The 25,623-nt window shown below is 45.9% G+C and overlaps 1 protein-coding gene across 2 annotated transcripts in view; it reads left to right on the top strand.

Moving 5' to 3' along the window:
• Nucleotides 1-230: 230 nt before the first annotated feature.
• WNT6 (Wnt family member 6) overlaps nt 231-25,623 on the top strand; it is a 63,890-nt gene continuing 38,497 nt past the window's right edge. The window contains exon 1 of one of the 2 annotated variants that reach the window (XM_061609340.1): nt 231-695. In XM_061609340.1, the coding sequence (XP_061465324.1) occupies nt 238-695 (458 nt within the window). In that variant the 5' untranslated portion in view covers nt 231-237. The remainder of the gene's footprint in view (nt 696-25,623) is intronic. The other variant, XM_061609344.1, reaches the window with a different exon arrangement.

The raw sequence follows: 25,623 nt of genomic DNA, 5'->3' as shown, positions 1-25,623 counted from the left end.
TAGCAGCACGCAGAGTGGAGCTTTAAAACCCCTAACTGGGATCCGTGGCGAGGGCACAGCGAGCAGCTTATGCCAGGCTAAGCAAATGTCCATAGCGGGGGCGGGGGGGGGGGAGCTCTGCCTTTTCTCAGGGTCGGCTCTTTTTGAGCAATTCCCCTCCAACTCCCCGCAGCTCACTCCCCGCCACCTCCCCCTGCCTCCCAGACTCGGACCCTCCGTCCGGGCTGCCGGAGGGAGATGGCAATCGGTGCGCTCGGAATGCGCCGCTTGGCACTCACTCAGCCCCCTCCCCCCTTTTCTCTCACTCCCTCTCTGTCTTTCGCCGTCCCCTCCCCGCGCTCCGCTTTGCCTGTCAGGGGGAAGCAGCCTCGTCCGTCCCTCCCTCCCTGCCTGCCTCCTGCCTGCCTGCCTGGCTCTCCTCCTCCGCCCGGGACGGGGCTGAGGAGCAGCCGCTCGCCCAGCCCAGCGAGTGGCTTCCAAAGCCCGCTCGCCCCGTGCGCTCGCGCTCTCGTTCTCTGCGCCTCCGAGGGCGCACGCTGCGCCGCGCTGGAGAAGGGACCGGCGCCGGACCTGCCGGGCCGTCTTCCAGCTCCTTGTCGCTGCCTCCCTGTACCCAGGATGTTGCTCCCATCTCGGACCCAGCTGGGGCTTTTCTTCATCTTGCTTTGCCCGGCCAACATCATCGGGCTGTGGTGGTGAGTAGCTGAGACGCAGTGCCCCGAGCGGGAGTCCCGGGAAGGGGCTCTCCAAAGGGAAGAAACGGGGGGCAGGGGTGGGCTGTCTGCGCTACCCTCCCACTTGGAGGCAGGGAGCTGTTGCGGCCGCAGTCAGACCCCAGACCCCATTTTCTAGACGGGACGGTCTGCAGGGGGCGGCGGTTCTAGGGAGCTAGGATGCGTTAAGATGAGAGCGTGCTTTGCCTCCCAGCGGGGAGCGCCGTCTTCGGCCAGCAGCTGTCGTCAAACTAGGGCCAATTCTATGGTCTCCAGCACTCCTAGCCGGCTTGTAATTAAAAAAGGGAGGTCATGTCGTATCTGAAAAATCCCCTATGGGGCAAAGTCTCATAGATGCACCCTGTTTTGGGGTGCAGATTCTACCCCTCCCTCCCCAACTTCAAGAGGGTCCCATGGAATTAGTGCTCCCAGCTTCAGAGACTATAGTCTGAAGACAGAAGGACCCCCCCAACCTCACTGAACCGCCATTCGTAACTCAGCACACACACGTATTCCCAGAGATCCCGAAAATTCCATAGATCCTCAGAGAGCCCCCCCCCCAAAAATATTTATGTGTCTTAGCTTGAGATCTTCAACAGAACAGGGATGGACCTCTATGGAACTGACTCGTTCCCCGCAACTTTTCTAAATCTCTGCCCCCCTGCCCTGCTCCGCCCCGCTCAGCTTCCCGACGCGAGAGTTCCTCAGGCTTAGTTAGAGCCCTACAGCAAAGGCCTCCGACTTCAGAGCGCCCCTTCTTGCCGCAGTCTTGATTCTCCTCTCCCCGCTCAGTCCAAGCCCTCGGGGATCTTAAGGTAAAAGCGAGTCACTCTTGTTGGGATGGGGAACCGACGCCGGCCGAGCGCAGAGTTGTCCTCCGGCTACATTCCTAGAGAAGGGAAGGGAAGGAGCGTGGAGTGTGTGTGTGTGTGTGTGTGTGTGTGTATAGGGGGATGGCATCGATTAAACCGACCCCTTGTCGAAAAGCCTCCGGATCTCTAGAGAGGCAGGCGGGGGGCACTTAACCTCGCCCTCCCCTCCAGTAAGTCAACTTTAATTAAAAAGGACAGGGTGTAAGGAAAAGGCGAGGTGATTCGGAGAGCGCCCCCCCTTCTGCGCCCCTTGTCATGTGGGGCCTTCATCAAAGAGTGCAGGGGAGGTAAGCCAAAGAGACAGAAGGAAGGGGGGCAAAGGGGGGTTCATTACACGAACCAGTCTGTAGCTGGGACCCAGCCTCGGAAAAGCCCAGGTATCTGTCGAAACATGACCTATTTAAATCTATTAAGAATTTCACCCAACCTGTCTTGATCCCTTTTTAAGTGCTTTCCAGCCTAGCTTCCTTCAATGCAATCTGGGACATAATTCATTAGCTAAGGTGATTCATCTCAACGTTGTCACACTTGCCTGACCTCCAGAATCAAGCCCTGGCTAACCCTTTCCCTGCCTCGCTCACCTTTTTTCTGGAGGGGACTTGTTTTCATTCACTGCCTGCTGGCTGGTTGTCCCAGCCAGCTCTCCAGAGAGCAAGGCTCCCTCTCTGCACCTGAAAAAGTTAGGGGAGGTGTGGCCCAGGGGACCAGGCCATTTATCTATCCTGAAAGTCCAGAATAGTATTAGCCCTTTAGTGGGGTAAATCAATGATAGGGAAACTGATCCTCTTTAATCACGAGTGGGGAGCAGACTTCTCATTGAGGCATCTGGTTGGCCCTGTGAGAATAGGATAGACTAGATGGACCTTTGGCCTGATCCAGCAGGCTCTTCTTATATTCTGATAGTCTCTTTAAGGAGGTACAACTTCCTGTCTCCTGATCTCTCCCAGTATGCGTCTTCATTGGTTCAGAAGACATAGAATGGAACTGCAGATGCACTGACCATACATAGGGCTGACGACCCTATAGGGGAAAAGATGGTATGGCTCAGTGTTGGAGCATCTGCTTTGCAGGCAGGAAGTCCCAGGGTCAGTCCTGAAGTTTCCAGGGAAACCTTGGAGGGCCACTGCCAGTCAGTGTAGACAATACTGAGCTAAATGGGCCAAAAGTCTGACTTGGTATAAGGCAGCTTCCTATGTTGCTGTTCACATATGAATGTTTGTATTTACTCAGTACTTAGTGAGTGGTAGCTGAAAATGTGAACAGACTCCATTGAAAAGCACTGTTTGAGGAGACGCCAAGTCATATGAATGTTCCACTCATCAGTGTTTAATCTCTGGTGGTTATTCACATGTGCAAAATATCATTTGATGCTGCAGTCATTGAGGGGTGCCCATGAATGTGACGACCCAGCTCATGGTGGCACTTTATTTGTCGTGTATGTGTGAGAGCTCTCACCAACGAAATAGGAGTATCAGCAGCATATGGGAGAAAGCCATTGCCAGCAACGCACAGACTAATACCAATGACATCCCACTGAAAACATCCACAGGTTTGTTTTTCTAGGCAATCAAGGGTTCTGGTGGGGAATGTACCCCTCCCTGAAGCTGAAAATTAAAATGATTGAAAAGGATCTTGTGCATATGCACATATACATAAAACCAGCCTTTTGTGTAGTCATAGGTTGCAACTGCAAAAAGAAATCCAGGTTGAGTAACAATCACAGAATTGTTTCTGGTCTTCAAACCTTAGAAGTCAGTATGAATGCAGAAATGCCAAACAATCCTTCACCCACAGTACTTAGGGCTGAAGTCCTTCATCACTGATTTGATCCACAGTTCTGCCACTTCATGCCCCCTGTTCCTCTTTCTCTCTCAGAGGGGCAACTTGCCTGGGTTTGCTGCAGCAAGAGAGGAGAGCTTGGTTTACAGTTGATGGCTTTTCTGCATAGAAAATCAAGGGTTCTGGTGGGGGATACACCCCTTCCTTAGGCTGACAATTAGCATTGAAGTGATTGAGCAAGCCTGTGCATTTTTGCTTGACCTTTGAACATCTGATTCCCTTATAGTGGGTGCTTTATGCTCCCTCTCTTTGCTTCTGCCTTTCTTGATCCCAGGCTGAGCGAGGAGCAAACTTCGCTTTTTGAGATGCTTGTCTTTGCATCCTCTAGAGTAATGTTCCTTAACCTTGGGTCCCCAGATGTTGTTGGACTACAACTCCCATCATTGGCCATGAGTGACTGGAGATGATGGGGCTTTTAATCCAACCACACCTGGACCAAAGGTTGAACAACACTGTTCTAGGGCCTTAGGGCTGCTTCTTGCAGTGCTGATATCACAAGGAGGCCACTCACTCAAAACCACATCCACATGGTGGCTGCTCTAGACAGTGGACCATTTCATGTGTGCCAGCTCATTGCCTGATAGGCCTGGCTCAATACCTGAGGTGGAAAAGCCAAATGGCACCATCCTTCCTCTTTAAATAACATGGGGGCACAATCCATGGGGGATGCTCAGCTGGGCAAGTCCCACTGGAATGAACAGGAGCTGCACAGCACAGTGTGCTCTTGTGCCTACACAGGAGTACTTCTTAGTCAATGAAGCCTCATCAGATGTCTGATGTTTGAAGCTGCCGTTGTTGGGCAGGTACTGAGGCCCACACCCCTTCAAAGAGCTCACCTCTGCAGGGCCAACGCAATGCATTCCCTGAAATAAGGGGGTAGATCATGCTGCCACCTTCTTCTCTTATTGCTTCCTCCTCCTCCCGCTGCCACCACTGCCTCCTCCAGTGGTGGCACTGGCAACCTCAATCCTGCTCTCCGGTGAATGGATCCTTCATCAGAGTGAGCCTTCACTGTGTGCCCGAGGCACTGCCACTTTGCTGTGACAGCAGCAAATACTGTTTAAAGTCACTTAAACAGCATTCCCCAATGTCATGTCAAGGCAGCACTGGTGCAGGTGCTCTCCGGAACAACCTTTCCCACAATGCCTCACTCTGAGAAAGGACCCCTGAGCGAGGCGTAGGTTGTGGATGGGGACTCTAGGGAAGTGCCTGTGCCACTGGCACTTTGTCAACAGGAGCATTTGTGACAAGGAGGGCCACTGAGGGCACCTTGCCAGGACCCCCTAAAAAAATTGAAACAACCTGGAGCTTGTCAGCCAGACTTTGTTATCTCCCACTCAGGCACCTACAATCTTGCCTCACAGCAGAGCCATCTCCCAGACATGGGATGGCCGGGTCCCCACTACTGCCCAGTGCTGGCTCAAGGGTTTTGGACTCTGTGATGCTACCCAGTGCTGGCTTGAGACATTTTGCTGCCTCAGGCAGAGCCCAAATGACACCCCTCCCTAAATTTGGCTAGGGCTATCACTAGTCTTGCTGCACCAATCCGTGCCTTCATGTATGCCCCTTTCCCCTCAAAGTGCTGCCTGATGCAAGTCACATTTCCCTCCTGCCACCAGACACACCCAGCAACTGTCTGTGGCAGCATGGGAGACAAGCAAGCAACATGGTAGGGGGCCCCTCTCACCTAGAACGTGCCACTGGTATGTAGAAAATAGCTTGCCTTCATCTCATGAGAAGTGGCCCCTTTGTTACACTTGTGGGAGGCTTGGACCATTGTTTCCTTAGCAGGATCACAGCACCAAAGATTTGAGAACCCCTGCTGTGGGAGATCTGTGCGTGAATTTCAAATCTAATACACATCAGGAGGATCACACTGAGATTTCTCTTTTGGCATCAGTAGCATCAGGAGGAGCTGTGGTAGGTAAGGGGTCAGGAATGTTGCGCGCATGCTCCACGTATGTCAAAACTAGACACAGTTGTTAACTCCCTGGAGCTACTCTTTCTCCCATTGAGTGACAAGTTGGGAGTTCCTGTTGCAGACTATTTGTAGACATTTTCATTCCATCCTTACAGTGTCTCTTTCCTGTCCCACCCCTCATACCAAAATTCTGTTGTTTTAACACACTGACATTTACAGACTCCGAAGTGGTTTCTTTTGTGTGTTTTCCTTCAGAATACCGATTGTGATGGAGTTAAGTCAGGGGTGTAGTAGTTGTTTGGTTGCTGGAACATACGGCAGCTGAGGACAGAGGAGAGTGAAGTGGGTAGCTACAGCAAGGATGCAATAGACAGTGAGCTGGAATTTGACCAGGATGCTCAGGATTAAAGCAGTTGAGATCTTGGATGGCAACAGAAGGCTGGAGATTCATCTGGAAGAAAGACCGTGACCGTCTTGTGTGTATTGGCAGAGATGGGGCTGGAAGCTTAAGGGGATAATGCAGAGGAGGGCAGAGGTTCAGCATGGGTTGGCTTCTTCTTGGCTTTTGTTTAAAATTAATTTAAAAAAATAACCCAGCTGCAAAAGAGTGAAGAAAACAACCCTTGATGCAAAAACACATTGCACAAAAAGCCTGTCTAGGGTATGCCTGGCAAGCTCAGCTCTAGCTCAGGAAGGCTAAATTGATCCAGAAAAATGGATATGTCTTAGCACTTTGGCTTTTCCTTCTTAGTGTTGGTTTGTTGTGCTTATGTTTCAGAACAACAATTAGTGCATGTGTCAGGGTGGGTGGGAGGATGGATGGTGTTCAGTGTGTATTCTGCTGCTGCACAATGTATGCATAGGCAGTTGGATGCTGAATAAGTTCAGCATCCCAAGAAGCTCAGCATGCATGAAACAAATTCCAGCTTTCTAGTTCCTAAGGATGTGATGGAAAGTTTGAAAATGTGCAAGTAATACAGGGTGAAAGCTCTGAAGAATTGGTTGAGATGGTCCAGAGATGGGGTTTAGTTTCCATCACACCAGATAGGGTGTTGGGGACTTTTGTCCCTCCAGAGGTTGCTGAACTATCATCCCTGGGCATTGGCCATGCTTGCTGGGGCTGATTGGGAGTTGTAGTTCAGAAACACCTGGTGATCCAAATGTTCCCCACACCTGTACTAGATCATTGCCCTCACAGTGAATGGTGGAAGAAATGGCTCCAAAGAAGCAAATGCCCAAGTAGAGGAAGGCCGTAGCTCAGTGGTAGAGTACCTGCTTTGCATGTAGAAGGTCCCAGGTTCAATTCCTGGCATGTCCAGATAGAACTAGAAGAGACCCCATCTGAAACCCTGGAGAGATGTTGCCAGTCAGTGTAGACAGTACTGAGTAGATGGACCTGTGCCTGACTCAGTATAAAGCAGCTCCTATATCCCGTGTTGTTTAATTTGCATGTTTTGTCCAAGTTTCAGGACTGAGCTTTTCTTAATGAAGAATTTAGGTTATGTTGGCACCCAATTTTGATGATGATGTTGATGGCGATTTTAGCCTAGACTGCTCATAACCTTGTGTATAAGATAATTCTATTGGTTGATCCAGTGGAAGCTTTTCACTTAAAGCATACTTTGGGTGTAAGCCAGCAGAGTACAGGTCATGATACGTAGAGCTGCATGAAAGGCATATTTGGGCAGCAACTGCCCACCGGAAACTTGCAGTCTTAGGGGAGTGTTACAGTAGGAATAGAGAGCCTGAGGCCGCTCCAGATGTTGTTGGACTCCAGCGTCCATCAGTCCCAGTCCCTGTCTCTGGCTTACACAGGCAGTTACCCTGGGACAACATCTCCCTGAGGTCACTCCTGCCTATGATTTCTTTACATCTTCCAAGGGTGACTCAGAAGCAGAACTGTGTAAAACAAAAACTGCAGTCATGGCAAGACCATAGACTCATATTTTGGAGTCACAGAACTAGCCCAAGACATTTTTGTACCTGCCAGTCAGAATATCCAGATGACAAACTCTCGTTTGGAAAAATAAAACCCCCAAAACTTTAATTCAGTAGTAGCCAGTTTGCTGCTCTGTATTGACACCCAGCATTTTTTGCCTGTAAACCCTATTTGTGTTATTAGGACTACTTTCCACACAGGACTGGACCTATTAATGTAGCTCCTGGTAAGTCTGGCCCTGTGGAGTATGTAATCATGTCAACTAAAGTTGCTTGCTTGTTTATTAAATGTACAGCCCACCAGCTTGATTTGAAACAGCACTTAGGGTGCCTGAGAATCAAATCAGGGAAATATGTAATAATAGCAATGTTTTAAAATCCACATTTAAAAAAACAAAAACAAAAGAAAAACCTGGTAGCATTTATCATAAGAAGTGAAAGCAGCCATAAAGCTTCTCAACAAAAACACAGTAAGAGATCTAGATACATTTAAAAAAATTACAGTATGCTCACTGAAATAAAATGGCCTTTGCTTGTTTCCCGAAGGCCATATGTGAGTAGCTCTGCCAAGCTTCCCCAAGGAGGGATTCCATAGAAGAGATACTAGTGCCAAGATGGATTGTGTCTTGTGCCAGCCAGCCTAACTTTGGACAGTGCTGGTGTTCAAATCTTACCTGATGACCTTTGTACACTGAGCTCAACACTCCACTGTTGGAGGAAGTAAGCCAGTGAATACAAGTTGCTGGGAATCACAAGTGGGAAAATGCTCTGTTGCATTCAGGTCTGCTTGCTGGCTTCCCATAGGCATCTGGCTGGTCTCTGTGAGAACAAGATGAGCCATTGGCCTGATCTGACAGGGCTCTTCTTACATTCTTAATAGACAAAGTTGTCTCATACTGAATGAGACCATTGGTTCATCTAGTTCAGTACTGTCTACTCAGTTCTCCAGTGTTTTCGATCGGGACCTTTCCCTGCTCTGCCTGGAGGGGCCAGGCATTAAACGTGCTGTACCTCTGAGCTATAGCCCCTCCCTTGCTTATAAGCCTATGGGAATACCATGCATCTCTGAAGGATGCCTACTCTGACTCTCAAGAAACCACAGGCGCAGACAGGATAGGAGGGGGTCACCACTCCTAAAAGTCTAAGGATCTATTGGATTACTGCTTTCATTTAAGGCAGAGATGGCTAACCTGTGGTCTTCCAGATGTTGTTGGACTCCCAGTTCCAGTCAGCCCCAGTCATCATGATGGTATAGGGATGATGGTAATCCAACAACATCTGGGGAGCCACAGGTTCTTCATTGATGATCTACTGCTTCAGGGCATTTAGTGCCTCTTATTCAAGATCAAATGCTTTCACTCTGGCAGTGGTGGCTGGTGCCCATTGGGACTGGTGGGGCAGAAAGCAAGGAGCCCAACAGTAGGTGGAGCCAGAGCCAATGACAGAGCCAACTAATTAGAATTCTATCCCTAATTCTAATTTTTCTAATTTTGTCCCCATCTTCCTGTTGAGTTTTCCAAGGGCAATATGAAGCTAAGGATGAGGAAGCAGACATCTAGAGCCACCCTCTGGACTGGTTGTAAGTAAGAAAGCAGGTGGGCTTGGAGGAATCAGGACTGTGGTTGGTGGGGCAGTGCCCCATTTGCCCTAATGGACCCCCGCACTCTGGATTGATTATTTAACCAGAATAAGTATATCAGTTGGTTCCATCCAATAATTAACATGGACTGCAATTCACGTGTCACTCTGAAGCATCAACTGAAAGTGGTGGAAGAACAGCATCCCTTTGTTACTTTTTACGTTCTTGACTGAGTTTGACAGGTTTGTTGAAGAATGTCAAGAAGTAACTAATTTGCAATCAGAAATCTTGACTATATGTACCTCAAGGCTGACTCTCCATGGTACCGTCATTTGGGTACCAGGGAGTTAGACACAACAGGAGTGTATTAGGGATATATTCAATTTAATTCAACCAGATACTGCTGAGAAAAAGTGTATGAGCTTTCATACTGTTGGCCACACTTTCTGCTGGTGTAGAGAAATGAGAGGTGCTCAGGATCTGGCCCTTCTTTGAGTAATCTAATCACTCATAAAAAGCTTGGCCACAGTTACCATGGTCTCTGGGCACAATATATGATTGATCTCATCCAGTGGTTTTGACATTATCACCATCTTGCTCCTTGGGGGACAAGAAAACCCTCATTACGTCATTTCAGATCAGCTGAGATGTGTTTATTCCCACCACAAGCAACTTGGCAAAGGAAACTGACCCCTTGATCTGAGTAACAACAGATGGTATATCAACAGAGATTAACGCCTTGGACAGCCAGCATTGGGGCTTGTGGAAAATACAGAGTGAGATTTAATAGTTGCAGGACGATCCCAGGAGGCTGTGCTCTGGATCTCAAAAGGGGCCCACGGTGTCTGATGTTCTTATTCTTTAGATGGACATGTTTTGAAGAAAGGCCACATCTATATAGAATCTATCAGTAGCCAGCAGGGGGCAGCAAAAGAGGAAATGGGTGGGCAAATTCAAATAGTACAGTTCCAGTTACTGAAGTCTGCCTGCTGTGTGGTATTAGTTAAGCCACTCCCTCTTTTTTATGTTCCTCCCCTTCAGATCTGTTTGGATAATGCTGGATCCTCTTTAGGAACAGGAGAACATTCACTCAACTGTCCCAAGGGATTCTGTTTACAATTAGAAGCTCTGAGGAGAATATTTTATTACCCTCCTTCCCACTAAAACTGTTTTTTGCCATATGTAGCAAGGAGCAATGGGCTTATGCTGCAGGAGGCAGGTGGATTTTTTTTGGGGGGGGGATGTTTTAGCTGTGGGAGGAGGAACATAGGTAACCTTATGCAAGACCAAAAAGGCAGATATTTATCAATTTAGCTTGGCACTGCCTGATTGGCAGAGGTCCTCCCTGCACCTGCTACTACAAGTTGGAGATGCTAAGAACTGAACCTAGGACTTTCTGCATGCAAAACACATGCTCCACCACCGAGCTGTGGTCCCTTCCCAATCCTAAGTAGGTATAGAGCAGAACCTATTCTCCAAGCAGGTGAGCCCAGCTGTAGACTCTCATCAAGCCATGTGCATAACATTTATATCCAGTGAAAGAATTAAGCATTTGGAAGACATTTTAGAAAACATGTACCCATTTTACAGATGGGAATACTGACTCAAAGATGTCTTTTCCAAGTAAACCAGTGAATCTGGGGTGGAGTACTATAGCACAGTGAATTTGAAAAGCCAACCTGGGACAGACAGAATTGTGTCTCCTCTCTTTCCCACAGACATACATGCAATGCAGAGCACAGGGAAGGGAAGTTTCAGGAAATTCACCACTCCTGGTGGAGGATGATCCAAAGTGCTCCTGCCATCATACGAATTGCCCTGCTGGATCAGGCCAATTGCCCATGTTCCCCAGCATCTCAAACAGTGGCCTACCAAAGCCTCTGGGAAGCCCACATGCAGGTTACGAGAGCAATATCCCTCTTCTGTTGCTGTTCCCCAATGACTGGTGTTGGAGGTAGTACTGTAATATTCAGCCATCATGACTAATAGCCACTGGTAGCCATTCTCACCTTTGCCCACACTGCCACTCCTGCAAGCCTGCTGCTGAACTGATTTGAGTGCTGCAGAGGTGGTGGCAGACGCTCCTAACAGGATGGTTAGGGCCTGTGGAGAGGACAGATGGGGGAAGTCACAAGTGTCCCATTGGATGCTTCTGCCTGATTGTGATACATGGTGCTGCCGCCACCACCACCACCATCACTGTGTCAAGCTGCCTACTCTCCTCCTCCCTGTCACACACTACCCTCCTTAAGTGGAGAAAAGAGCGAGTGGCTGAATATGTATGTGAATGAACCAGGTGGCATCCTTATTGCCACTGCTGGAGGTTGTGCAGGAGGGAGGAGGCTGTTTTGAACTTTGCTGCAGGGACCTTCCCACACTAAGAGCACATGTGCTATTTTTTTTTAAAAAAAATTGATCTGAGGAAAACTGGTGTGGGGACAAGAACACATTTCCCCTCTATGTGAGTGCTCCCTCAGCTGACCCAGATGCCCCCAAACTGGCCAGGCCAGTAAAACAAGTGACCAGTTGTTAGCCCTAGTGAGATGGGACAGGTGGGAAAGGCAGATGTCTAAATATAGGGCGGTATTCAACTAACTTTGTTCAAGTGTCAGCGTTAGCACTAGTGCAATGGGTTTCCTCTCACTCTTCACCCCCTGTGTGGACCCCACACCATCTCCAAATATGCTCTGGTGGGTTGGGGGAAAATTCAGAACAGATTTTTGATGTGCATGGTGGGAGGAGAGGGGGAGATTGTTCTGTCAGGTAAGGAGAAATCCTTGCACTGATGGAATGATTGCCTTGCCGCAACGTTGAATACAACCCGTAATTTTGGAGTGTGGTGGGGGAAATCAGAACTGCTCGTTTTTCCTTCTCTCTCTCTCTCTCTCTCTCTCTCTCTCTCTCTCTCTCCCCCCTGCTACAGCAATAGGATTCTTACCTGCCGTACATGGGAGTATTACACTGGTTTGTATACTGAGAACACAACTGTATTATAATGTTCAGTGGCAGGGGTGGAAAACTGATGGTCTTACATATGTTGTTGGGTTCAATTTCCCATCATTCCTGTCCATTGGCCACGCTAGCTGTGGCTGATGGGAGTTGTTGTCCAACAAAATCTGGAGGGCCACAAGTTCCCTAGCCTTGCTCTATGAGCCTTTGGTGGTAGTAATGATGATGAAGCCTTTAGTGGTGATTTGCTCAGCTGGACTGTCTCAGATGGACTGGGTAGGCTGAAGGACCTCCGACTGTCATTGGCTGAGCCACTCTTATCCTAGGATCCTTGAGAGGAGCAAAGCAGGTGGAGAGACCCTAGACAAAGAGAAATAGATCAAGCAGGGACCTAAGAAAGCAGCTGGTCAAGAGATTCGAGGAGGGTGATCTAGAACAGGACTGCAAGACAGAGTGGCACAGAAGAAGGTCAGAGAAAGGAGTCAAGAGGGAGAATGTGTGGACAAGAGAGAGAGATTGCCAGAGGTTTTAGAGGTGCAGGGAGCAGCCAAACCTTTGGCTTCAGGCTTCTAGTACTGGTTATGATGCTGCTACAGCAGAATAAGGTTTGAATAAGAAGGAAATATTTTTGATATCTCTGATGTCATCATTTTGTCATAGGAGGGAACTGGAATCCAGTGCCACCATATTCATTTGCAGCCACTGCTGTTTCTGAATGATGGTGTGCCTATCAAAAGGGGCTGGCATAGATATCCTCTGAGGAACAGCCAGATTAACAGATTAATCAGATTAACTAATTGTGGTGAGGATAATAACAATGGTAACGAATAAGAATATACATTTCTATAATACTTGAGGGTGTTCACAGTGCTTCACATATGTATTTTCCTTACAACTTCGATATAACATTGAGTCAGTATTATTATCTCCATGTTGTAGATGGGTAGACTGAAAGAGAGAGAGGGAGGGAGAGAAAGAGAGAGAGAGGTGCTCACCTAAGGCTGTCAAGTGAATTCAAAGCAAAGGCAGAATTCAAACCAGGGACTCACAGCTCTGTCTCTTAGCCACTGCACTACACCAGCTCTGTGATCTAGTGAAACAAGCATTAGAAAAGCATGGAATTTTTCAGTCTAGACAAAGTCTCACTTTTCTCTCCCTTGTTAGTGGATCCTGAACATCCTCCAATCCAAATCCTCCCAATGTATAGCATCATGTCAAATCATTTCAGCCACATAGGTTTTGGTTTATTATATGTATTCCTTCTCCTACAGCCTCCCCTTGGTCTGTGCTTCTGACAGATTATAAACTAGATGACATGAGTTTATTAGTTTATTTAACCAATTGCTGACTCATGGGCAGATGCAACCCAAGAAGCAAATTTATCTGGTCTCTGGCAGCCCTATCAGATTTTAATAAAGGGATGGCAAACATTTTGCCCACCATTTCCACATTAAAAAAATAAAATAAAATTGTGTTAAAATGTTGTGTGTGGGACAGATATCTGAAGCTGCATTTTAATGTTACACATCTTTGAGGGCTTTGTATGCAATGTCTCAGCCATGGTCGAGTGCATGTGCTCCATAACTGTGAGTCCCTGATTGCTAGGTGTGTTGAATCAAAGAGAGCCCAACCACCCAGGAAGGGGTCAGGCTATGTGTGTCGAATGTATTTCTCGCCTCCAGATCAGTGTCTAGAGAGTAGCATAGCTGGCCCTACCTTCAGGCAGAGTGAGGTGGCTGCTTCAGGAGGTAGATGCTGGGCCGTAGGGAGCAGTGGCAAAATGTTGGAGCTGAGTAGGCTAAGAAGCCTGTCCTGTGCCCTCCAAAATAGCCTGCTGTTCTTGGGAAGATGCTGTCTGGTCTCTGGTGTTGAAATAAGGCTAAGCTTCCAGTCTTGCAAGCTTCTGCACATGTAGTGTGTGTGTGGCACCACCTTGTTCTTTGTCTCAGGCAACAATACGTCCTTGGCCTGCTCTGAATCCCACCCAGTCTGTGACTCTATTAGCTTAGGAAACTGAGTAGCAATTTGAACCACCAAATCAGTGTAAAAAACCCCCAAGAGATTGTATGACTTACTACAGTAATACCTCAGTTAATGAAGTACATGAGTTCCTTCCTGGACATTACTTCTTTAACAGAAACTTTGGTACCAGAGGTAGGAATAACATGGGAAGAACAGGAATAGGTTCCTACATCACAAAAAGAAGAGCAGTTCAACATATTTCAGCAAACTTTTTTTTCAAAACTTAACAACACGCATGTCTCATACAGGCCACTTGAAGGCTCCTTCCAAAATGCATCCAGGGATGCTTGCCTTGCCTTTTTTGTTTTATCATATAGCATCTGGCTATAGCAATCTAAATCTTTGAGCACAGTTCTCCTCTCCGTACACTCGAGCAGGCAGGCAAAAGGCCCCCCTCTCTCTCTCAGCCACCCTCCCCTACACTCGAGCAGATGCATCTGCAGTAAACAGTGCTTCCAGGATACCCGAAGCACTGTTTACTGCAGAGGCGTCTGCGCCATCTGGCAAGGAGTGCCATTCCACCCATGCGTTACAGCAGCCTGCAGCAACCTCAGTCCAGTAGACAAGGAGCCGCATTCTGACTATGTCAGAGTGTGTGCCCCCCCATGCTCCCCACACCCCAAAAAGACTTTGTTAAAAGGAGCTTCTTTCCTGGAGGATTTGTTAACTGAGATATAATATTACTGTTTTGCATTAATGCTGGTGGGAGGGACAATTCTCGGTAGTTTGTGGGTGTGTTGCCTCTCAGGTCCTACTTGTGGGCTTCTCATAGGCATCTGATTGGCCAGTGTGAGAACAAAATCCTGGCCTAGATGGGCCTTTGGGCTGATCTGATTCAGCAGGGCTCTTCTTCTGTTCTCTGTAGGGTTTTTCTTTCTTAACATTTTAAGCTTGCTGTGTGCACATGTGATCCTGATTATCCCCTCACACACCGCCTCTCTACATGGGCTCCTTGTTGTTGGAACTTGGTGTGTGGAGGGAGCAGCCAAGAAGGCACTATCTGTTGATCTTACAATTATGAAGGCACAAATAAGTGAAGGCCCTCTCTGAGTCTTTCCCAAACACACACACACACACACACCCCTCCACAAACTAGTCTCAAAATCTCCCAGTCCTTATACAAGGATTGCTTCTCTGCCTACTTTCAGGAACGCACATTTACAAGGTTTTACATAAAATGAAGATAAAATCAAACATCCTAGAATAAAATATAAACTCTGCTGTCACCCCAGCCTTACGATAAATACTTAACAGAATCTTTCACTTGCCTGGAATTGCTAGCTCACTTTGGGGCTTTTCATGGTTATATTTTTGAGAGCCTAAATGCGTCTTGGTGGGAAAGAAAACAAGAGTCAGAGAGTGTGCAGGCCATGCCATTAGGCAGAGCGAGACAGCCTCCAGTGGCAGATGCTGGGGTGTAGGGGGCAGGGGTGTAGTCATCCAGGGTCCTGGGGGGTCTTAAACTTCTTCCTTTTTTGGGAGCAGGGTCCCAGCAGGGTCCCTATATCTCCAGTGCCCTTTTCTACTGATCAGAATCAAAGGAGGTGAGTCAGCCACTGAGAAGACTCTTCTCAATAGCTAACACACTCCTCTTTCATCCTGGTTGGCTCCTAGAGACATCTATTGTTCTGGGAGAAGGTACGCATGGCAAGGAATGAAGAGTGTGGAGATGACAATGGAGAGCAAGCAGGCAAGGGACAGTGGAAAAGGAGAGAAGAGAGGGGAGAGTTTGGGTGAAGGGGGGCTCCTCTCTCTCTGCTATATGACTCTAGTTTGTTTGTTTGTTAACAAGGATCTTATTCTCAATTCAGCATCAAAAATTTTAGAAGAGGGTGTGCAAGGGCATGTCTGTGAGGTGAGGTGACATGACTATCACAAAGGGACCCTGCACTTCTGAATTTGCCACTGCACCACTGGTAGGGGGTCAGGACAGTGGCTGCAGCCCCCCTGGGCATTCTTCTGTGTTGGAAAACAGAGGTGGGTGGGCCACACAGCCAGCTGGGTGCTCCATGAGCTACTCTGCTGCCCTCAGGTATGGTTTAAGATGCCATGCCATTAACAGTGTTGAAGTAAGGCCCTATCTGCACTATACAATTAAGACAGTATCATACCACTTTAATCCTGGGTCTGTAATTTGTAAAGGGTGCTGAATGTTGTTAGGAGACCCCTTCCCCCTCAAAGAGCTACAGTTCTCAGAGTGGTTTAACAGTCAATCCCTCTTCCCAGGGAACTCTGAGGATTGTAGCTCTGTGAGGAGTATAGGGGACTCTTAACAACTCTCAGCACCCTTTCTAGACTACAGTTTCCAGGATTCTTTGGGGGAAGCAATGGCTGTTTAAAGTGGTATGGTACTGCTTTAAATGTATATAGCGCAGATGGGGCTAAGATTCAGCTGCCAGTCCAATGGGCAGGGCAACATTTGGTGCTTCACCTTAAGTAGCAAAATGTCTTGGGATACCACACAGAAAGAGTGGGGTGAACATAACCTTGTGACAGACTTTGGAGCAGGCACCCCAAGGTAAAAGGGAGTGAGCTGGACCAATTGGGACCACAGTGTGTTTTGAGCATACCAGTGATATACCAGCCAGTGTGGTGTAATGGTTATAGTGTTGGACAAGGACCTAGGAGACCAGGATTCAAACCCTCACTGAGCCGTGAAGCTCACTGGGTGACCTTGGGCCAGTTACAGTCTCTCTTGGGAAGATAAAATGGAGAGGGAGGAGAACCATGTATACCACCTTGAGCTCCTTAAGAAAGGTGGGATATATATGTAACAATAGGGCATACCCAATCAACAGAAATTGAGGAGCCACACAGATGCCTTTTATACAGGTGGAGAGGGAAGGGTGGGAAGTAACAGAGGGCAGTCTGGCATGTTGCATCATGCTGATTAAGACATATGACAAAACTGGATTAGGGAGGGGGATCATGGAGGCATGACCTCTTCTCTCAAAGGCTTCTCTTGTCTCCCACAGACAGAGACCCTAGTTCCATACCTTGGGCAGGAGAGTCAGAAAAACTAAGGAGGCAATCTTGTCTTTACTTACTGGGACACAGCTATTGAACTCAGGGATGAATGTGTAGGGCAAGGCTTCATGTTGCCCCTTGATCTTAGATTTTCCTATTATTCGAACATATTTATGTGGGACAGCTTGTTAAGAGTGGAGCCTGGTAGGATTTGCTGCCTAACGCTATGTCATGGAGAATGAGCCATTTCACAGAACTAGAATACTGATTGCTACTTAGCTAAGTTTCCTTGCAAAAATGCTCTGAGGTTCTCACATAAATTTAAGACTTGGGGTTGAAGAAAACATCACCAAATGTCTTGGAATTTGTACCCAGATTCTGAAAACTCAGAGTTCATTTTAGACTAATACGTCTCTGAGTATGAGCTGCCCCCAGATTGTGGATGCGGGACCGTGGGATTGAGGTTTTATCAATGTAACATTTGGGCTGCTTAATTGCTCAGTTGCAAAGGCACAGATGAGTCAAGCACATGAGTGACGTCCAGGAAACTCTTTAACCCAAAGCATTGGAGTCAAGGTTCTCTGCCCTGGGGGTGCTCAATTGTGTGATTATAATAATTCCTTAATCCCTTTGTCACTTTGCCTGTGCCACCTACGAGCTTTGCAGAGGAGCTGTAGTCCCCCCACTTCTAAGAGAATCCCAAATGATTTTGTGGGTCTGGATCTATTTATTTGTCATCTTTCCACTGTAAAGCTGTGGGAGGAGAGAAACCTGTGGCTAAGGCCAGGATGCTGGTGAAAGATCTGGGTTTGGTTCCCAGATCTGCCAGGGACTCTCTGGGGGATCTTGAGTAACATTTCCTGTTTGCCTGCAGTTGTCCATCCATCTTTTTCATCATAAATGCTCATTTTTCTTTCTGTTACATACAGATCTGGAAAATGCTTATATATTTGCTGCAGACACTCATGGCACTTGACAGGCAGTCCTGTTGGCTCTGTATGCATCTGTTTTCATAAGAAACATTCACATATATTTGTGAAAAAGGTTTATAGATGGCAATAGCCTCTCTTGGCAGGTGCATGTACTAGACCAAACACACTATCTCCAAAAGGAACCTGGATTGTCTTGCAAGCTGTAATACAAGTGCCAAATGGACCTTAGCAATGCACAGAGAGGGCTGCTAAGAGATCACCCAAGCCTGGTACACTATTAATGCCCCCCTCTAGGGTGATGGTGATAATCCTTTGAGCTTTGGGACCCCCACAAAATGTTTTCCTGTATCCACTATCTGTGGTCTTGTATATTGATCCCTTGGGTATATCATCAGAGACTTCCCAGAAGTTATCTGTCTCTAAATGGCACATCGGAGCAATCATTTCTTCTACTACACAATACAATCTATTTATAGTTTATACTGACAATTTGGCTCCATCACAGAGAGTCTTTGAAGACAGCAATGATGATTGAGTAAACTAGACAGTTTGTTATAGAGGATTGAAGCAGCCTTGTAAATGAGTCCACAAACATTGGGGAAAAAATGGACTGCCTTCAAGTCGATTCTGACTTATGGACGACCCTATGAATAGGGCTTTCATGGTAAGCGGTATTCAGAGGGGGTTTACCATTGTCTTCTTCTGAGGCTGAGAGGCAGTGACTGGCCCAAGGTCACCCAGTGAGCTTCATGGCTGTGTGGGGATTTGAACCCTGGTCTCCCAGGTCGTAGTCCAACCCCTTAACCACTACACCACACTGGCTCTCCCACAAACATTACTAGCCTGCAAGAATGTTTACCAGCCTTCTGGGGGCTGGTAAAAGGACAGAGAGCTCTGCCTTCCTCCAATAGTTATCTGCATTTCTACAATGAGTGCGAAAGAGGCAGCCTGTAATTCTCTGGCATACACTTTGGTTTCTACACTGGGCACAGAGAAAGGACAGAGTGCTCCTCCACCAGCCTACTTGCCCACCTACCTAGAATTCCATGTGCTCACCTGCATGCAGTTACTGTCTTCTATGGCTACCAGGCAAGTGCTTAAATATAAGGGAAGGGCTGTGGCTCAGGGATAGAGCATATGCTTTGTATGCAGAAAGTCTCATGTTCAGTCACCAGCATCTCGAGGTAGAACTGGGAAAGCCTCCTGGCCTAGAAACCCTGGGGGAGCTGCTGCCAGTCAGTATAGACAATATTGAGCTAGATGGACCAAATGATCTGATTCATTTTAAGGCAGCTTCCTGTGTTCCTATGAATTAAAGGCAGATATAAGCATGATGATGTTGAACAGGAAAGGATTGGGTGTGGGGGAAGAAGAAGAGAGTTCCTTGATCAGATTCAATAATACTCAGGAAGTGCCTCTGCGTTTCAATAGGCATAATGTTTATGTTAGAAAAAGTGTTAAAATGCCTGCTCTTTTCATAGCGTTTCTTGCTTTCTGGCAAACTTTTGTGCCTTTTTGCTTCCCATTTAACAGTAACAACATCTGTAAGTGAAGCTTTTTTGCTGCATATCCATGACAGGAAAACATTCTGCTGTTGAACTTCTGTCCGCATTTCACCAATCTTGGGTGCGTCAGCTTAAAACAGAAACTGTAACAATGACAACATTCATTTTTATTTTAGATTTTGAAGATAATCATAATTCAATCATTACTTTTTATCTAGTATTGTGGATGGAATTAAAATTAGGCAAGCTGCTTCCCAGAAATCTTGTTATGATACTGTTTTTGAAAAAAGCAGTTTGTACACAAAAATAATTCCATCTCACATTTAGCAAGTGCCCATCTGGTAGTGTTGGCTAGTAAAGCCCAGCAAGTTCTAATTTTTGTTTCTGTAATTTGTAGACCAAGATTTTGCATAGGATGGCCAGATATAAGAGAGGACAGGGCTCCTATATAGTTCTGTAGAAGAGAGACTTTCAGTGGCTGGTGCTTTCTACATGACAAGTTACGCCAGCTGAAATGCCCTGTTCTACACAACTACTAAGCACCTGGCCAACCTAGCATACTTCCATCTTTAATTCTACAGCTTAAATGATTCAAAATGAAGTTGGAATTGACCACATTACACAAATGATTGATTGATTTGCTTTATTACGGTCAAAGACCAGCATAACCCAATATACAATATAAAAATAAGCACATTATACCCAGAAATAGCAATACAATATACACATACTCCTACTACACAAGCTCTGAATCACACAAATGCAAACACACAGTTGTCTTACATCTGTGCATGAAACCGGGGCGTAGATTTTCCAATTTTGGGGGTGGGGCAGTGCTGGGCCAACCTAGGAAAAGTGGTACAGGCCAGTTGTTATAGTGGTATCTTAGCAGTCTTCCACTGTGTCCTGTCTTTTAAATTCACTTTGAGTATGGTCAGTTTAAGATCTGCCAATAGTTTCTATGCAAGAGAATATACGGACACAAATTTGACATTGAGAAAGGTAGCACAGAAAAGCCTGTAGAGGAACATTGTGATCTCTCTGGCCATTCAGTTGCAAGAGTCTTGCTTCCCCTTCATTCTGAAGGGTGACTTAGCAATATGAAATTGACTAAATTATAGCATCATGGGTGCCTTTATTTTGTAAAGGCAGGTTTGTAGTCTCTGAGCCAGAGCAGAGTGCAAAACAGTTTCTGAGCAAAGTACAGAGTTCACAGTATTGGTAAACTGTTCACTTCAGGATCTTAATCAAATATCCTCTAAGTGAGTACAAGCACATTTGGGGGCAATTCCTAATAATTGTGAAGGGCTTCATGACTGCCCCATAGCCATGCCCACAAGGAAAATCTAGAGTCATGTCACCAGAATTTTGTACATCTTGGTTTTCTAAAACAATACTTAAAAACTTCACCTTAAAAACACAGACATTCAAAACAAACAAACTACTAATAAAATCTAATAATTAAGTTTATAAGGCTTGATGGCAGTCCTGTGCATAATTACCTGGGAGAAAGCACAATCAAACTCGGTATAGGCTCAACTTGTAAAACACACTTGGCTTTAACATGTCATTTGTTGTTGAGCAACATATGTCCCAATATGCTTTGTCTGTTACCAAGGCTGCTTTCAGACAAGGGGCTTATTGCTTTAGTTTAATGGATTAAAATGGTAGTGCTTCTGTCCCGATTTCTAAAATTCCTGCAGTACCTATTGTGTTAAGGAACAGTCAATTTTTCAACTGATATACTGGCATTTCACACGGCTGCAATGAACATCCTGTTTTCTTCCCTCACCTGTTACACACATGCACACAGTAGTTCCCGACTGTGTAGGAGTTCTAAGATCTCATCCTCTCACCATGCAACCCCTCTTCCTTTACCATCTGACTTTTCTTTTTTAGTTGTATAGACACGGGGGGGGGGCATGGTGGAAAATGCTTTTGCTACCCGTGCCTGTGCCGGAATACCAGTATAATTTTTGCCAGGCAAAAAACCCAAACAAACCCCAGGCCTAAAGGGCAGGAGTGCACTGCATGCTGGGATGCCTGTCACATGAGCGTCTGCAGCTAGTGAAAAACTCCCATGATTTTCTGGGTTCCCAAGCTTGCAAATAGATTATTTCTGGTATTGTTTATCATGAAAATTAGCACTAAACTTCCGCTATATTCCACAAGATTTCCAAAACTAGCTTGTATGTCATGTGAAAGATCAAAAGTAATGCATAAATTACCAGGTAAGAAATCATCAGAATAATGGAATAAAGTGCAGCATGAAAGCTGCCCAAATCATAAAAGAGCCACTCAGTGGTACTGTGTCGTGGCTTTCCTTCACATTAGGAGCTCTAATCTTGGAACACACTCCCTCCCCCATAGCTCAGTTTTCTGTGAAGGTGGTAGTGGAGATTCCTCCTTGCCCTGCATTCAGGTCTCTGCTGCAGGATGTTGTAGGTGTACTTTCACCAGTGGAAGCATCAACGTCAGCCTATGCTGAGAATTCTGGAGACAAGACCTGTTGCAGACACTCCAGACCCACTATGTTCATTGATCAAAAAACCCTGCCTGTTTAAGACCAGGGTTAAGGCTATTTCATGTTGGCTCAAGCTGGCCAGCTGAACAAACTCACATTGGCTGAGAAAACCCTTTCTCATATCCACACTTTTAAGTAGTTTGACACTGTTTCTTTTTATCTAAACTGCATATAAAAACAGGAGAGGGGTAGCTGTGTTAGTCCATAGCATCGGGGGGGGGAGCAAAGAGTGTGGCACTTTAAAGATTAAATGTATTTATTTTTAAAAAGTTATAAGCTTTTGTAGGCCGGTGCCTACTTCCTCAGATGCATGAATGAAGAATCAGGCAGGATAGATATATAGTGTTGCTCACACCCCAGTCTCAGAGCGGTGCAAGACTTCCAAGTGTTTCTGCACTTACCCAGAGTTTGGTTTTCTTGGAGACTGTTGTGTCTGTATGATATATGGTTTATTTACACATATGTACAACCTGAGTATAAGATGGAGAGGCTCATAGGATTAATACTGAACAGATTTTGCTTCCCCGTTAGGTTTCTAGGGGAGTCCCCAAAGCCATAACTTGGGATTCAACACAGAGAGCCTTGCCAAAACCATAGCTTGGGAATCAGCATACAGAGCAAGGCTCTCTCTGTTTTTCCAGATCTAAAGCAGACTAACATACAGAGACCACTTCCTGCCTTAGCCAGGTGAGCAGCGGAGGGTTACCCTCATTTCTATGGCAACACATCTTTTCTTGGCCAAATCCTTACACATGTTGATGGACCTATCTGGACCTATTTGGTTATGAAAGGAACTGGCTTGACAAGTTCAGCAAGTTTCTCTGCTAAATCCATCTATACAGATTAAAAACCAGAGGCTGGAAAGGGGATCCAATGACATTATCCAGACCAACCCTGCAATCCTATACCAATAGTCCACTTCCTGGCCATTCAGTTAGAGATCTTAAAGTCATAAGCTCAGAACACATGAGTTCAACTACAAAACCATCTCAAGATGGCACATGTCTCCGCTTAGACTAAAAAGAATAACAAAAATGATTGTTTATTGTTTGTTGTAAAATATGTTATTATTTAAAAATCAATAAAATTATATATGTATATAGTAGGCTCTAGCCTACAAAAGCTTATGCCATAATAAAAACACACATTAAAGTCCCACAGATTCTTTGTTGTTGTTTTTCATGGTGACTGAGAGACACACCCCCAACTGTGACAAAATATGTTGAAGATTTTATTTATGTTTAATATTAAGGAGGCTCTTGACTTACCTAGTTCTTTACAGCTTTGCAGTCTGCTGGGCCAAACTGAAGCCTTGCAGTTTGCTGCTTTAAAGAAAGTAGGTGGAGCCAGGGTTAAGGGCTAAAGCTGCAATCCAATATGTCTACTCAGAAGGAAGCTCCTTTGGGTTCAATGGGACTTACTCCTAAGTAAGAGTGTATTGGATTGTAGCCTAAGCAACCTCATGAGGGCCAAAGGCCCTTTAAGGCAGGGTATAAATTTTTAATAAACAAACAGGCAAACAGGAACAAAGCCCCAAAGATTCACGAAAATTGTAGTATGACAACAGCGGGATGAGGCAATCTTGCACTGCAGAGGCTGTTATAACTGAGTCCATCATGTGAGCCTGTCAATGCTGCCTGGAACTGGCTGCCCAGCAGGGCTTGAGCCCCGCAGCCCCCACCCCCCGTTTACACCTATGCATGAAACTAAAGAACAGCAAACACAGAAACAGAGGCTTTGACATTTTTTGTGTTTGCTGTAACAGACTAACCCCTCTGGAAAGTGTATCAAATGTCTTAAACAAATTGTGACATTGTAATGGCTATTTTAGGTACCTCTAATAACAGTTGCACTTTAAATGTTACCACTAGGGTTGCCAGGCTCATGGCCTGAGACTGATCCTGTATCTTTAGGAGAAGAGAAAGTCAGCCAAGTGCAGGTGTTCTTGCAACATTGTAATGGGAAAAACCACAAGGTGGCATTCTCCTTCCCCCCTCTGCACAACTTTTAAAGATACAGAAGACCTCTTGTTTGCCAGGCCAAGCCTCCAAGAGGTCTTCTGTATCTTTAAAAGTTGTGCTGGGGGAAAGGAGAATGCCACCTTGTGGTTTTCCCCATTACAATGTTGCAAGAACACCTTGTGATGTTCCTATATTAATGTATATATGGGAAGTGTTGGTTGTTTAGAAGATATATGGTAAGTAGTGAAAGAGGAGGGGGAGTGAATGGGCAGTAGAATGCTAGATGATTGGCTGAGTGTTTAAAATGGCTGAACTATAAAAGGAAGAGTGAGAGTGGAATCGGGGGGGGGGGGAGAAGAGAACTGAGTGGGTTGCTTGGTGGGGTTTAGAGAGTTGTTTGACAGGAGAGAATGGAGAAGGAGGGAGGTGGAGTTTGGATTAGTATTGAGTAAAACCATATGCTTATGTGCTTTAAGAAGAAATCTTGTTAATCTTGTTAGCTTTGTTATCTTTAATAAATACTTAATTTAGTTTACCAAAGGTCTGATCCTTGACTGGGGTTTCACAGACCAGAAGGGAGGGTAAGGTAATGACCAAGGCTGAAGGGAAACTGTAACAAATGGTGGCAGCGGTGAAGAGAATAACAATACCAGTATTCAGAGTCTCTGGGAATACTAGTATTGGGACGTTACTGGTGGTTGCCTAGCAGGGGGATCTGTTGAGATCTGTGCTAGAGCGGGGAGAGAAACCATAAGAGAGAGCGGTCTGGACTGGTGGAGTCCCTGGTGGTGCCTAGTGACAGGCAGTAACCACGAGCAGGTAGGAACCTGACAGGGAGAGCCAGGGAAGGATGCCTCACACACCTGCACTTGGCTGACTTTCTCTTCTCCTAAAGATACAGGATCAGTCTCAGGCCCTGAGCCTGGCAACCCTAGTTACCACCCATGTCAAAGTATGCATCCCCAAGTTACATATTAATGACTGAGACCTATGTAATTATTCAAAGTCATTCCAAGTTCATTGAGAATGAAAGATAAGATCAGGCCTATCTGAGTTAAATTCATGGTTCTGACATTCTCTGCTTCTTCAAGACTAGTTTCACTAGCCTTATCATTGGATGTCAAGGGCTCTCTTCAGTTTGAATAGTGCTTACAGGATCAAGGCATGCACCAGGAGAGTATGTCTTGGCACCATTCAATCTGGAGAAAAAGCAAGATGGGATCATACCCAGAAAAAAACCAGGATAGACACAAACTGTCTATTTGTGGAAGGCAGCAAACATAAGGATGAACTTCATTATTAGAGAATCCCGTCCCAAACGAGATTCAACATTGATAATGTTAGGCAATAGTGAAAACTCATCTCTTCCAGCAAGCCTTTCATGATCCTGGAGTTCCCTGCATTTTATCTCTGTATTGTGACTAGATTTTGTATTTTATAATTGTTTGATTTGGTTTATGATGATTGACCAGTTGCACTATTGTTCTGTGAGGGTGAGGCATGGGAAGACATAAGTCCGATGAAATTCAGTCAAAACCATGGGCCAGCAGAACTGACATTATTTCCCCATGTACAGACTGTCTCTGCCTTTAACAATTGCAATCAGTAGAAATTAAACACATGCTACTTTTTTTTTTTGACATAGGGAATGCAATGATGGGGGAATTCCCGTGTTGAATTCTTGCATATTGTGCAGCTGTTAAAAGGGCTTTGGAGCCTGTGTGTGCACATCAGTTTTAATATTTCTCCAAGGTGCCAAACGTTTTTAGGCCCAAACAAGAGTAGGCAATAAATAATGGTAGTATAGACAAAAAGCATAAAAGAAGGGGGAAAAAGAGGTGTTCATAATTTCATGTTGTTGATTCCTTGCATGCTGCAGCCTGAGGTCTAGAGACACTATA

The sequence above is a fragment of the Rhineura floridana genome, chromosome 2 (genome assembly GCF_030035675.1).
Source record: "Rhineura floridana isolate rRhiFlo1 chromosome 2, rRhiFlo1.hap2, whole genome shotgun sequence".
Classification (NCBI taxonomy): Eukaryota; Metazoa; Chordata; class Lepidosauria; order Squamata; family Rhineuridae; genus Rhineura; species Rhineura floridana.
Note: the sequence above shows the minus strand (reverse complement) of the source record. Positions and strands in the feature narration are given on the sequence as shown.